Source organism: Tiliqua scincoides, chromosome 4 (genome assembly GCF_035046505.1).
Source record: "Tiliqua scincoides isolate rTilSci1 chromosome 4, rTilSci1.hap2, whole genome shotgun sequence".
NCBI classification, from domain to species: Eukaryota; Metazoa; Chordata; class Lepidosauria; order Squamata; family Scincidae; genus Tiliqua; species Tiliqua scincoides.
In genome coordinates this window covers 23,961,748-23,976,560 of record NC_089824.1, presented here as the reverse complement: position 1 = coordinate 23,976,560, position 14,813 = coordinate 23,961,748, and the positions used below count along the sequence as shown (strand labels likewise).

At 42.6% G+C, this 14,813-nt stretch overlaps 1 protein-coding gene across 19 annotated transcripts in view; it reads left to right on the top strand.

The window, feature by feature from the left end:
• The window catches only part of RIMS2 (regulating synaptic membrane exocytosis 2), a 513,992-nt gene that overhangs the window by 74,894 nt on the left and 424,285 nt on the right, over nucleotides 1-14,813 (top strand). For 10 of the 19 annotated variants that reach the window (XM_066624826.1, XM_066624814.1, XM_066624833.1 and 7 more), the window contains one exon: nucleotides 5,472-5,483. The exons of the other annotated variants lie outside the window; for them this stretch is intronic. In XM_066624826.1, coding sequence (XP_066480923.1) covers nucleotides 5,472-5,483 — 12 coding nt within the window. The remainder of the gene's footprint in view (nucleotides 1-5,471; nucleotides 5,484-14,813) is intronic. 19 annotated transcript variants of the gene reach the window in all.

The following is a 14,813-nucleotide window of genomic DNA, read 5'->3' as shown; positions in this document are numbered from 1 at the left end:
CTTGCCAGTCACTCCAGAAACATGTGCTGGGCAGTTGCTTCAACCCAGAAATTTGGGCACATAGCCTGCTGGGGTGACAGGCAGTGGAAGTGGCTGCTCAGTGTGTGTTTCTGGGTGATTGGCAGGAAAGATCAGCCGCTGCGGCGCAGAATGGTAAGCTCTGCACTGCTTGGGGAAGACATTTTTCGGGCACTGAATCTGGCCAGTGGGCTGGGGGTTGGTGCCTGCTGTCCTAGAAGAATTATTGAGAACCAAAGGGCAATCTTGTGGCAAGCCAGTCAGTGCTAGATAAGGCATGCATGATATCATGTACCTGAGCAGGAACGTCTACCTAGAAACAGAGTTTACGCATTTCAGATGGGAGAATTATAGGGCAGACAGGCAGAGTCCACAAAACACTTCTTTACAAGGCCTGCTAACATGGTTAAGGAAATGCCTTGATCGATGTGGTTTCAAAGGAATGAAATTTACACACAAATACTTGCTAGACCCGGCATTTTCACTTTGGGATCTTGTATAACATGAAAATTGGTCAGACACGAGAAATTATAGTGATTATACACCCGGTTCATAACAGTGTGATTATTAACTGTATCAGGCAACTTAAAGCAGAAATAATATTGCTGTCATTTGAATTACATGAAATTGTCCACATTTGATTTCAAAAGTACTAATTCTTAATTAAAGGAAAAAGAACTAATACAGATACTTCTTATAAATTAAAAAATTAGCCCCTTGCCCCTTCTGCCCCTTGCCTGGAAATCCCTCGTAGAGCATCTGTGGGATGCGTTCTCTCTTACTTCAAATCCCTTCTCAAAACTCACTTTTTCTGTGAAGACTTTGGGCCCAATCCTATCCAATTTTCTAGTGCAGATGCAATCATGGCAATGGGGCATACACTGCACCCTGTGGTGAGGAGGCAGTTACAGAGGCCTCCACAAGGTATGGGGACATTTGTTCCCTTAACTTGGGGCTGCATTGTGGCTGCACCAGCGCTGGAAAGTTGGACAGGATTGGGCCTTCAAGTCCCTTTACTGCAATTAAGCCTAAATACATGTACTGTACATGAAATAATTGCATAATTGTTTCTATTTAACTTGGCACCACTCTTCTAGCTTTCCTCTGTGGCCTTCCTTATGTCTATAGATTGTGAGCCTCTCAAGGCAAGGACCTGTCTTCTCTTTTGTTGTAAAGCACAGTGTGCAGTGATGGTGCTATAGAAATGAATAAAAATCATGATAACGATATTGTTATTGTTTTGCTAGTCATGGGAATGGGAGAAGGAGGTTTGCCAGACTTTGAAGCCTGTCTCAATCATTGCAAAATGATGCAGGCACCCTTCCTGAGATTTTAGCAGATGTTGCCTGCAGACTTTCAAGCATATCTTCACAGCTGTAAGGGTTTGAACCTTGCTGTTTGTTTTTTTTAAATGAAAGCTGACATTCTCAGGAAGTTAAATTCTATTGCTATTATCACCTTCTTCATGTGCTGTTATAGTAGTTTATACACTATACTTCTAGCTCAGCTGTTTGTAGAGATGAAACCACTTTTCTGATATTTGTAGGTTGATCTTTGGGACCTCTTCTTTTTCACTGTTCTTTTTTCTTTTTTTGTGAGTTCCTCTAGCTTACTCTGCTGTACATCACACCCATAAGCTGCTTTTCCATATGATATCTTTCCTAAGTGGAATTGAAAGCTAACCTTCTCTTCCACTTCAATAGTTTGATATTAGCGAAGCTAGGCAAACTATCAGCTTGTAAACTAAGCAGTGAAAATACAATGACTTATCATACTTACTGATTTAAGTCATTGTCTTCAAATCATGTTTTATCCTGTTAGAATAGTAACTGTCTTCAGTAAACATTCTGATGCACTTTACCTTGAGTTTCCTGGTGGAATTTGACCTTTAGTATTATTTAAGAAGTAATTACTAGCACCAGTATTTTAGAAAAAAAAGTGACTTCCTAGTTATCCTAGATTTTGTAAGGATTTAAATTAGGTTTGTTCTTTTTAGCATCCAACTTAGAATCCTTCATGACCACGAAATCTGTGTTTAACTCTGATTTGAGAGTGGTAGAATGAGTGAGCACCTGGTGGAATCTATTAATTATATCAGTGTTTCTGCTTGCACTATATCATTACTATGTAAGTGCTTGTGGGGGCGGGAGGGGACTGTGACGTGATTGCCACGATTGTATTGCTGATAGGGACAAAAGAGATTTTTATACTTACCTGGGGGGTCACTATGGCTCTCTGGAGGGTCTGGGGAGCCTGCGGCCCCCTCTGCAGGCCTTCCCATGCCTCCAGATTTCTGTAGACAGCAAAAAAAAAAACAACAAACGGGGGGGAGGCCACTTCAGGTTTTGTGACAAAATGGGAAGTGGCCTTTTTTGCTGTTTCCAGAGAATTGGAGACATGAGGAGGGGGTCTTAGGCTCCCCAGACCTTCTGAGAGCCATACAACCCCCAGGAAGTAGTAGGAAGTAGGAAAAAACCCTTTTGTGCCCAGCAGCATCATGATTGTCATGTTTACGTAAGTTGCCTTTGCTGTTGCCCCGCCCCTTAAAGGTGCAGCGATAGAGGTTCCCTGGCTGGGGCATTGCAACACCCTAGTTTGGGAACCTCTGAACTATATGGTTCAAATGCTAACTGATTGTTGACTATGAAATATTTGAAATTTGAAATACCACGTTTTGTTTGCTTGTATATAAAAGGAAGTTAGATTTTGATGTTCAATGCCTTGTCTTTAATTATCTTTAGGTATAGGATCTTTAACTGTGCTGGTATTTCTGTAGAACTGAAATACAGTGGTGCCTCGCATAACGAAATTAATCCGTTCCGCGAGTCCTTTCGCTATGCGAGTTTTTCGTTTTGTGAATCGCGTTTTCCCATAGGAATGCATTGAAATTTAATTAATGCATTCCTATGGGCAAGAAAAGTCAGAACAAAGTCAAATTTGGTTTACAAAGTGTTTATTAAGTGCTCTTTAAAGGCATACATACTGTACAGAGGATTTCAAAAATTTCAAGCACAAAACTTCAACTTTTTAAACATGACAGAAAAACATTTAAAAATCAGCAAACATGAGGCAGGACCATCTGACTTGAGGCTCAACACTGAAACTGAACAGAAACAGTCACAAACAGTCCTTGGACTGTGCAAAACTGTTAAGAAAGTACATTTTTAAGGCATGTAAACAGGGACATCATACAGAAACCAATACAGAAACTTTTTAAAATCACCAAAGGACTCTCTAAGGCTCTAGGGGACACTTGTACACAAACATTTTAAGGTGACCAAGTCAGGCTGAAGTGTCTCAACCTACAGGACCAGTCTTTTAAGTCAGGAAACTGGAGGCAGACAGAACTGTCTCCACATCACAGCAGCAGTCTTTTACATTCCCAGAGCTGTGGAGGGTCTCTCTGGGGATGGCACGAACACTGGTCAACTGGGAGAAGGCGCAGTAGAGTAGGCAGGGACACTGGCAAACGTGGAGAAGGCACATGCAGGAACGGTCTCAGGCTGACTGGCTAGGACAGAAGCAGTTTACAGTTAGCCAAAGACAACCTGGAGACAGACCCCTCTGTCCCCCAAGTCCCAGCATCACTGCTCTAACTTACCTTAATTTAACAACTTGGACAACTGGGAGAAGGCTTCAAGGCTTGACTTCAAGGCTTCTAGGAGGACGAGGAGGAGGATGAAGGCAACTGGGCACCACTGGTAGAAGCAGCAGGTTCCTCTTCCACTCTTTGCTTCTTCATAAAGAACCTCTCCATGGTCTGCTGCTTCAGCCGCCTTTTCAGCACCCCTCTGAAAGAGGACATGATCCTTGTATCAAACATGTTCGCAAGGTAATGTGCCAGAGCCTTGTCTGGGTGGTGCCGCTGTGCATAAGTCTGCATGTTTTTCCACTGTTGGCAGATGTCCTTCAGTTCTGTGGAGGACAGCTGTTCCTCACTTGACGAGTCTTCCTCTTCCAAAGAGGCCTGCTCCTGCGTAGCCTCAGGAACATCAGAACTGGCAGCCTCTCCATGCCTGACCATGCTGTGGATTCCAGATCTGGTTTTGAATCTTTCAAACCAGCCTCTGCTTGCCTTGAAGACTTCTGGCTCGGCTGAGGTTCCTGGCTCTTGCTGTACGAGGTCTGCGTGCAAGGCCTTGGCCTTCTCACAAATGACAGCCTCAGACACTGTGTCCCCTGCACGCTGCTTCTCTTCCATCCAGATGAGCAGCAACTTCTCCACCTCCTCCAGAACAGCTGGCCGGTTCTTCACGATCCTGGTGACTCCCTTGGCTGCATCTGTCACAAGGATCTTCTCCCTCATCTTCAGGATGGTCCCGATGGTGGATGGATTCCTCCTGTACTCCCTGGCGAGGTCTGTCACTCGCATGCCTCCGTTGTGCTTCTGGATGATCTCCTTCTTCATTTCTAGCATCATCTTTGTCCTCTTCCCGGCCTCTGCAGGAGCAGCCTTCTTGGGACCCATGTCAGCAGTTGCTACGTCCGCAAAAACAAAAGGCAGTGCTTGACATCCGCTTCACGCTCACCTTCCCACCCCTGGCCAAACCTGCCCGGGACAAAAAAGTGGCATAACAGCCCCCCCCAACACATGAGAACAAATGCAGATGGTGAAGCTACGCTCCCTACCTTTCCACTGCTTGAGATGTCCCTGTGAAGAAGCTCTTTAAATCCTGGTCTGGAAAAATGGTTGCAAATGAGTTCCGCAGATTCCCCAAACTGCTGGAAAAACTCCCCTAACCTCCCCAAACAGCAGGCCAAAACTGGCCAACTGGCCAGCTGGCCCCCCAAAACGTACCTCAAACGCTGGCCACCACTTCCCAAAAGTTATGAAAAGTTCAAAGAAACTTACCTTAACTGCTGGTAGTAGGTTCCCCAAGGAGTTGGTGAACTGCTCAGAACTGCTCAGAACAGTTGACCAAAGACAGGGTTTGCCCACAGCACAGGCCACAGTTGCTCCTGGAAGTCAACCCTGGAACTGCACGTGGAGAAGTGAGCCCAGGCTGCATTGGGGAGGCTTTTTAAACCTCCAGGCACAATGCATCCTGGGTATTAACGGTTGTGTGATTTAAAACAAACCAGGACAATAAAAAAAAAATTCGTTATGCGAAGCATAAGTCACAAAAATTCGTTGTGCAAGTTACCAAACTTCGCACAACTCTTTCGTTCTGCGGGTTTTTCGCTGCGCGGGGCATTCGTTATGTGAGGTACCACTGTATTAGGTGTTTCTGCTGTAAGCTATAAAACTAATTTCTATTCAGGTATGTAGGGCTGTAGGAAATTTACTCTTTATATAAAAAGAGTACAATAACTTTTCAGTGATAAAATAAACTGTAAAGAAGTTACTAACAGATACTTCTGTTTGTTTCAGACTAGAAGTAACTTTCTTTTTCTCTTTTCTCTTTTCTCTTTTCCTGTTCTTTCTTACTTGCTTTCATGGATATGCTCTCCAGGAGGATAAAGTGGTTAGAATCTTTTTTTGTCTTGGATAATTTTTTTTTTTTGTACTTTACATTACTGTTCAATTTACAGAGGTACAATTCAAGGTACAATTCATAGCTGGTTCATGAGCCATTTTCATACATTCACTGAATGGTTGGACAGCAGGAGTTGAATTCAGGGCCAGCCTATCCATGAGACCTGGTTTGTGAGGGGGTGCTAAGGGAGATTGCTACTTGGCGGAGTGCTTTGCACCCATGTCTGCCTGCCTCTACCATAGCCCTCTCAACTGCTTCACTGTGTCCTCTGACCCTCTTTGCTTACTGAGAGAGAACAAGAAGACTGGAACAGTGGTGATCCACCTCTGATTCCAAGTGCTACTACCTCGAGCCAGCAATTGTGACAGGGCTGGAGGAGAAAGCCAAGGTGGCTCTTCAAAACAAGCTGAGTGAGCACACTGAGAGCAGAAATAGACTGCCTTTTTTCAGTGTGCTCCACCCAGGCTTCTTGGAAGAACTGTGTCAGCTTGGGCCAGGCCTGGTGGTATTTCAAATGGAGTTCCAGTTCCTGGTCTTCACAATTTAACTGAAAGTATGCATAAAACCTATGCATGTATAGAGAGAGGCTGTGTTGGGTTGAATGTCTGAAGGACAGGGATGAAGATAGTAGGTGCAATCCTGCCCCATCTTCCATGCATCCAGTAGCCATGTGATTGTCACCTAGAATAGAAGGGCAGGAAAAAATGATAGATATATCTCAATTTAGTGTGAAAATAAACCATTTAAAACCACAAAACCAGGTTTTCTGGAAATCCCCTTTAATGAAATCCCCTTTAATCCCAATTTTGCCTGTTCTTGCACTGTTAAGAACTCCCTCTTGCTTTTAACATTCCAGAAGTTGTTTGCAATCTTTTCCTCTCCCACTGCCCCAAGGCAAAAAAGTGAACCTTTCTCAAATCCTCCCCTCCCATGGTCACACGAATAACTCACCTCTCTTTGTTTGCAAACCCTGTGCAGAAGCAAAACCCTGTGCATTTTTATCCTTTTTCTTTGGAAATGCGAGAACCTGTATTCAGATACATAGACTCAATTGCTGCGGGGGGAGGGGGGTGATTGTGAGAACACTTACAGGAACTGTCACAGTTCTCACAATTGCTGATGTAGCAATTGAGTCTTATGTCTATGAGTCTAGGTTAGCAGTTCCCAAACTTGCAGGGAGTTTGCGGACCGCAGTAAGTCATTGCAGGGGAGCGGGGAAGACAGCAGTGGTGGGGAAGGCAGCGACATGACCCCCAGGATCGTGTCTATAAGGGCGCTGCAGGGACTGGCATGCACTTATCAGTCCCTGCTGCAGCCACCTGGGGATGCGGGGAGCCCTGCATGACCCTTTGCTGGGCTCCCCAACCTTCAGAAAGTGAAAGTGGAGCAATTGTGGTTCACCACTGGTTTGCAATTGCAAACTGGAAATAGAACACAGTTGCTGTGCTTTCACTTTCTAAGACATGGGGAGTCCTGCGGAGGGTCGCAGACACTGGTAAGTGCATGGCAGTCCCTGCACCCCCCTTAGTGATGTGATCATGGGGATCGCATTGCTGCCTTCTCCCTGCCTCCGCCCCTTAAGGGGGCACAGTCCAGGGCCCACAGGCTGACGTGTCGTGATGCCTCAGTTTGAGAAACCCTGGTCTAGGTTGTTGCTGTTCCAAAGTAAGTAGAAAAACATACTCCCTTTTGTACAGTATTTGAAGATGAAGAGAGATTTTGGGTTTCAGTGCTGTTAGGTTTATTATTCAAGGCTCTTTCAAGCAGTTTGGAAAAGCAAGCAGGGTTGTGAATTGTGAATTTCAATAATCCTTATTCAAGACTTTTTCAAGCAGTTTAAAACAAGATGGGTTATGGTCCTGTGGCTGTAGAACCCCCCTCATTGGTTCCTTTGATAGCCTGGTGTCTGGAAGCATTTGGTTCATTGAACCATTTGGGCTTTTTCTGTGTTACTTTAGGAAGAAACTGGATTGTGATGTAGTTGTGCAACAGCATGCAAACCTTACATGGTCACTGTTCAGCCTATATTACAGCAATTACAAGTAGTAGAAATGATTTACAATTGACTAAAATGTAAATTTTGAACAAAAACAGATAACACTGCTTTTTGCACTTCTAATGTTTAGAAAACATTGATATCCATGAAAAAATAAAACTGTTTTCTAGTTATTATTTGTCAGCATGAAATACATGGGTATCCGACGAGTATCTAAAGTGTGAAGGGGAGACCCACATCATCATACCCATGGGGATATATGATGGACTTGCATAGCAGAGTTGTGATTAGTTGTGGTTCCCTGGTGCATATCTATTTCATCTTTGGAGATGTCAGTCTTCCCTTCATACTTTACATACGTGCTTATGTCTATAGTACCACTTTTGTATTAATCAGCTCTTACTGGTCAATATTAGTTGATCCTTTTAAAATTAGGGCAAGAAATGGCATAGTTTTCCAACTTTAATTAGTTGAAAAGTGATGTTCCTTTTGGAAACCTGTATGATGCATGAAATTTCAGTGTAACAAAATTAGCTTTTGTTTGTGTGTGTGTGTGTGTGTGTGTGTGTGTATTTAAATTTTGCCGATGATGTGTGCACAGTAGAGTGAGTAAAGATGTAAAATGAATAATTGACTGAGCACTAATTGTTTTCTGACAATAGAAGGCTTGAATGTTGTACATTAGTAAGCATAGCCTGAATTACAGTAGCATTATTACTAATCTTATTTTTAATCCTTTATTAATAACCCATTAACTATGGTTCTCACCCATTTCATGAACATGTTTTTGTTATCCTGAAAGGGCTCACAGTCTGATCTTTACAACCAGGTGACATTAAAATAACTGTAAAGTTTTGAAAGCTATTTAGAGAATATAATGTTGTGCACTTTACTGGGTTAAGTCTGTAAATATTTGTTTATATCAGTGGTTCTTAAACTTTTTAGAGGCCCTAGAGGCTGCTGCCTGATTTATCAATACCAAGGGATATGGCTATAATGGTGATTGGGCAGCAGTCCCAAGTAGCAGCTTGTTTAACCCTTGATGCACATAGCCTAATCTGCCCTGTCAGTTTCGTGAACCATCAAAAATTGGGTCACAATCTCACTAGTGGGTCCTAGATCAACAGTTTGAGAACCTCTGGTCATATCAAACATATCAAAGGCCCTGCTGTGCATTTGATTGTTGTCATTGTTAAAGCAAGAGAAAGTTCATGAATGAAAATTTAAAATATCTTATCTTACTGGTTTTTTTTTTAGGATTTTTTTTTTGGAGTTATTGCCGGCGAGCTACAGAGAAAATTCACTTGGTGAAACAGGGCTGGCTTCTCCATCTCATCTCCCTTTATTTATTTGTTTTTCCTTAATTTAATTGTTTATTTTGATTTACTTGACGATGTCATTTCTGGCCATGACATCACTTCTGGTGGGTCCCGAACAGATTTTCATTCTAAAAAGTGGGTCCCAGTCCTAAAAATTTGAGAACCAAACTTTGCTATACTACACTATAAGGAATTGTTATTTTTATACTATAAGGAATTGTTTTCCACTGACCAATTGTCCTTATAGTTTGATATTGCCTACCTCAATGAACTAATTAAGATTTTATCCAGTGGTCTTATCCAGCTATGCTACATGAGCTGACTTGCATGTTGAAGATTGCCATGCTTGCCATTATGAGTGGTTTGCTACCTTCTAGGTAGCATGGTGAACAAGCCCATCCTTCTTCCCAACCTTGGAGCAGAAAGAGGACCAGAAATCATGCCACAGTTGTGCAGCAATCCATGCCCACTGCCCAGTTTTGGATAGCTACATGGTTTGCTGTATGTTGACATGGTACAGACAGCACCTTGGCTGTGCAGGACCAAACCAGCAATCTTTGTGCCTCCATTTCCTGTCCTGAAATAGAACAGGAAGGAGGGGTCTTCCTTGACTGTGCTTGGTCAAGGCACGCTGGTCGCCTCTGCTGAATGTGACCGGGTTCTATGCTACTCCCTTCTGCACTGAAGCAGAAGGGTGTGAGTGTGACCTTTGGCCATACTTGTTGGCAGAGGCAGGCTACCAGAATTGTGGTACGGTGACCAAGACTAGCTAACCAATTGTGGAATGCTGAACGTGGGATGTTTAACGAGGAATGCGGCGGCAGTAAAGAAGGCCAATTCTATGCTTGGGATCATTAGAAAAGGTATTGAGAACAAAACAGCTAATATTATAATGCCTTTGTACAAATGTATGGTAAGGCCACACCTGAACTATTGTGTCCAGTTCTGGTCACCACATCTAAAAAGGACATAGTGGAAATGGAAAAGGTGCAAAAGAGAGCGACTAAGATGATTACTGGGCTGGGGCACCTTCCTTATGAGGAAAGGCTACAGCGTTTGGGCCTCTTCAGCCTAGAAAAGAGATGCCTGAGGGGGCACATGATTGAGAGATACAAAATTATGCATGGGAAGGATAAAGTGGATAGAGAGATGCTCTTTACACTCTCACATAACCCCAGAACCAGGGGACATCCACAAAAATTGAGTGTTGGGCGGGTTAGGACAGAAAATATTTCTTTACTCAGCGTGTGGTCGGTCTGTGGAACTCCTTGCCGCAGGATGTGGTGATGGCGTCTGGCCTGGATGCCTTTAAAAGGGGTTTGGACAAGTTTCTGGAGGAAAAATTCATTATGGGTTACAAGCCATGATGTGCATGCGCAACCTCCTAATTTTAGAAATGGGCTATGTCAGAATGCCAGATGCAAGGGAGGGCACCAGGATGAGGTCTCTTGTTATCTGGTGTGCTCCCTGGGGCATTTGGTGGGCCACTGTGAGATATAGGAAGCTAAACTAGATGGGCCTATGATCTGATCCAGCGGGGCTGTTCTTATGTTCTTATGACGGTGACTTGACAGTCCAAACTAACGACCTCATCCTAAGTAAGACTGAGCCTGCTCACAGTGCCATTCATGGCAGCGTGACACGTACAGCCATTTTGTGCATGCTGCTGCAATAGACAGCAGGTTGGGAAGAAGAGTGCTTGACCGGGCAGCCTACCATGCCCTCTGGTACAGGTAGGCTGCCAGTGGGGGTGGGGAGGAGGTGGAACAGGATGGGGGTGGGTGGATTGGGGTGCGTGTCAGGGATGAGGGTGGGTCTCAGTGGGGATATCTGCCAGTATCCTAACCCCCCTTTTTTCTCTGACATGCTCCCTTGCCTCTACTCAAACCAATTAGCACTGTGCTGTTTAATTCCCCCACTGATGCAGTCATGTCAAGGAGGCATGCACTGCACTGTATGGTGGGGGAGCAGTTAGAGAGGTCTCCACTGGATAAGTGATCTTTTGTTCACTTGCCCTGGGGAAAACGATTTTGCTGGCTCAGGACCCTGGTGTTTAAGGTAGACGGAAAGGGAGACGTACAGGATTTGGCAGCATGTGAATGCTGCCAAATCTGCCCTCTTCCTTCCTCCTTCCCTTGTTCCACCTCACTGAATGCCCAGAAACTCCCCTGTTTTACCCCCATTCCTCCCAATGCCCACCCCCCTCACCATATTACTTCAACTGGTGGCTGTTGGCCTGGCCACTGGCCCGTGTGAGCGGCCACCAGCAATTGTGCTGTGGCCTTGCTGAGTGGCTGGTGGCACTGGACACATGACAACATTGTGCGACTTCCAGTGGAATCCAAGCACTTTCTCTTGAATCCTGCTGGCTATACTGGCATTTCACAAACAGAGAATTTAGTTTGGATTGGGTTGCCTGTTTAGGATCTTGCATGTGCAAAGCATCTTCTGTATAACTGAGACAAAGCTTCTTGCTCATATCATCACTGAAGGCATAATGTAAAAGATTTTCAATTGCAGAGTCATAAATTATTTTTGAGAGTTATGTTGTTTTGCCTCCTGGCGAGTCATTTAGAAACCATATCAATTACTGCTAAGTTCCAGACATAGGTTTTTATCAAAGTTTGCTAAGCAAATCCCTTGTTTCAGGTACAGGTGTGTAACAGCACACCTTGAATTCTATTGAGTACAGTTAGACATTATGGCACAGCAGGAGACTATGAATATTTAATCGAACAGGTTTGGCTTCAGCTGCTGGAAACCAGTGCCGATATATATAAATAATGAAGACATTGCTAGTAAAGTAGAGAATATGACCTGTCTTTCTTTTGTCCTTGGTTGGCTGCTCAGAGCTCTATATGGATAGCATCTATAAAGAATATATTATTGAAACCTTGAGGAATTACAAGTTCTTCCATACACCTGGATTAAAATTCCTGTTTAAATACTGTTATTGCTCTTCTGCTCTTTTTAATGGGAATTTATTGCAAGAATTTCTTTCTTTACAATGTACGTTGTAAATTGGAGATGTTACAGCAAGAGTCCTGCATCGTAGGAGAAACAACTTGGTGCACATAACTAGCAGATCTGGGATGTAATAAGTTTACAACACAGTATTATTTTCTTTTTTAAATACCGAATGTGTATTAAAAAGGCATTTGTCTAAAGTACAAAATACAACGAATGGATCACTACAAAGTCACTGATTTTAATAATGAAAAAATGACTACAGTCATGATCCAGAGGATCAGCAGAGAAGAATGGACATCAGGTAGCTAAATTCAGTTTGCTAATCTGTGTTTGCTGATATGTGTAGATTTTTTTGTGTGATTGCAGTCTTGACATTGTTAAGAAAATTTGCTCAGTATAGTACCCTTCGTCTATTAAAATGCTGTCTGAAATATGAAAACTATGCATATAAAAGTGGCTATTGAAGTTTGGATCACTGTTAAAGAAGGTGATCAGGAAAACAACAGCTGAATATTGCTAATTTTGGGGGAGGGAGGGCCATAACTCTTGTATAATTTAATTAATTCTGTATACATACCGGTACATACTGAGACATTTGGCAGTTTTATCTTATTAACCTGGACCTATAGAATAATAATCAAACACCAGTTTGAAATAGTTGAATCACTGGAATACTGAAGATAGATACCATTAGATCCTAAGATAGAGAGGGGTTTTTTTTTTTACACTTTTCTAAATAATCCTACCATAAACTCAGTATTTTCTATTATGTTGTAAAGATTAGACTATTTTGTGGTATAAAGCAGCAATTTTCAACTACTGTGCCACAGCACATTGGCATGTCATGAATGGTCTGTAGGTATGCTGTGGGAGTTTGGAGGAGTGTTGTTTATTAGTAAGGCCATAGGGGCATGCAAGTCCCCCACCGGCAATGCAGTGTGCCTTGTCAATTGTTAAAAAAACCAAACAAAAAAAAAACACCAATGGTGTGCCTTGACTATTTTAGCGACTTGTCAGTGTGCCATGAGATTACACAGGCTGAAAATAGCTGATTTAAAGTTTAAATTTGCACATCTCAGCAAAGTGGTAAAATAGTATAAACTTTTAGTGTGCTTCAATTAATTTCCTGTGTATTATTTAGTTGGCAGACAGGATAGAAAGACTAAAATTGTTCATATTTTACACACTTAAAACAAAAGATTCAGAAATGGATTTGTGCTTGTCAAAAAGAAAACTCTTGGGTAATAGGTTTAACTACAAAGTCTCCTTTACTTTCTTCAATCTCTTCTTAAAATTCACCTTTTCTGTCAAGCCTTTGGCACAATGCCTAATACCTGTCTTCCTATAGTAATTAAGCTTTAGTTTGTGTAACTGAAACTGGGCACACTCTAACTAGGTCTACTCAGAAGTAAGTCCTTTCTGTTCCATGGGTCTTACTCTCAGGAAAGTGTGGTTAGGATTACATCCACAATCACATATTTTTTCCCTTCTTGCTCTTGTTTCATTTTTCCTTCCTTTCCTTTGTTGTTCCTTTGTGTGTATCTAGATTGTTAGCCTCTCAGAGCAGGAACTAGCCCTCTTGTTCTGTGTAATTTGCCATGCACATTGATAGATCAGTATAAATATATCATGATAATATAGGTATTACTGAATAAGTGTACACATTTTTAGTTTGTCATTTTATTATTTTTGAGCAAGTTATATCTGCATTACATTGATAGAACTTTAATTATGAAATTGAAATGCCAACACCCTATAGTAGATTATGTTAGCAAACAACAATAATGTATAGTTATACTGAAGCATTACAAGAGCATGAAATGATGCAGTTTAACTTCAGGGTGCCCAGGTACCATTCCATAACAGAATACAAACTTCTTTGGGTTGAGAAAGCAAGCATGTTTCCCAATTATGACATACTTAAAAGCTTAAAATTTTTTATTCTGTATTCTATACCTGCTGAATACTGATGCATTTTAATACATCCCTTCTTTGATAACGTTGCTGTTTTCAGAACTTTTCATAGGAAATTTATATGTTCAAAAAGTGAATTAAAGGTGAAGATGATGCAAACAGAATCAACAACTCTTGTCAAAATCAGCTTGTGCCTATTCTTGGGATAAGTGATAGTCTAAACAATAAACAAAATAACTTGGTTAACTGTAGTTGATGGAATAACAGCCCATTTGTATCCCCTGCCACTCTAGCCTGCTGCTGCGGTAATGCACACTGCATGCAATGGGGGGCAGCAATGAGAAGACCAAAGACTGATAAGTAGAAGTGTATGTAGCTGGTGTAAGGCTGAGGAGAAAAAGAAGGTGCAGGCTGGGAAACCCCAAGCAGGCCGGGAAATCCAGGATAGGTTCCTAGTGTAGGTTGCTGCCACCAGGATCTATTCTTCCCCCCTCCTTGACCTGAATCTCCCCCTTCCTGCCCATGATATGCAGTGATGCATTTATAGCAGCTGAAGGCAACTTCTTCTGCATAATTGTATTCTGCATAATTATTCTGCTGCATAACTGTAGCATAGGGCTGGGTCATAAGACTTTGATCCAATACACACTTTTCCTGAGAGTAAGCTCTATTGAACACAATGGGATTTACCTGTAGATACTCAGTATAGTAAGTAAAAATTTTTGCCAAGTAATTTTTGCCAAGCTCCAATTCTCACTTCGCCTTATCTCCAGGTCAATCAGAGGGCAGAGCCTTTCAACTCTGAACAGTTTCCCTTCTTGCTAAAGTAGGCTCATTTTGCTAAAGCAGGCTCCCACCTGGGAGAAGCAGCTGCTTTGACTCTCACTAGGGAAAAGGAGCAGCATCTCCAAAAAGGAGAGCTTTGCATCTCCTACTGTGAACCAAGAGGAAGGCTGCAACCCAATCATCCTTTACCTGGGAGTAGGCCCTGTTGACTATTATGGGGCTTGCTTCTGAGTAGACACGCCTAGGATTGGGTATCAGGTCCCTTGTCTGCCCTGCCTGCTGACTGGGCAACCAGAAAAGCCTGGAGGAGGTCTGGGCGGAGTGTCAACGAGG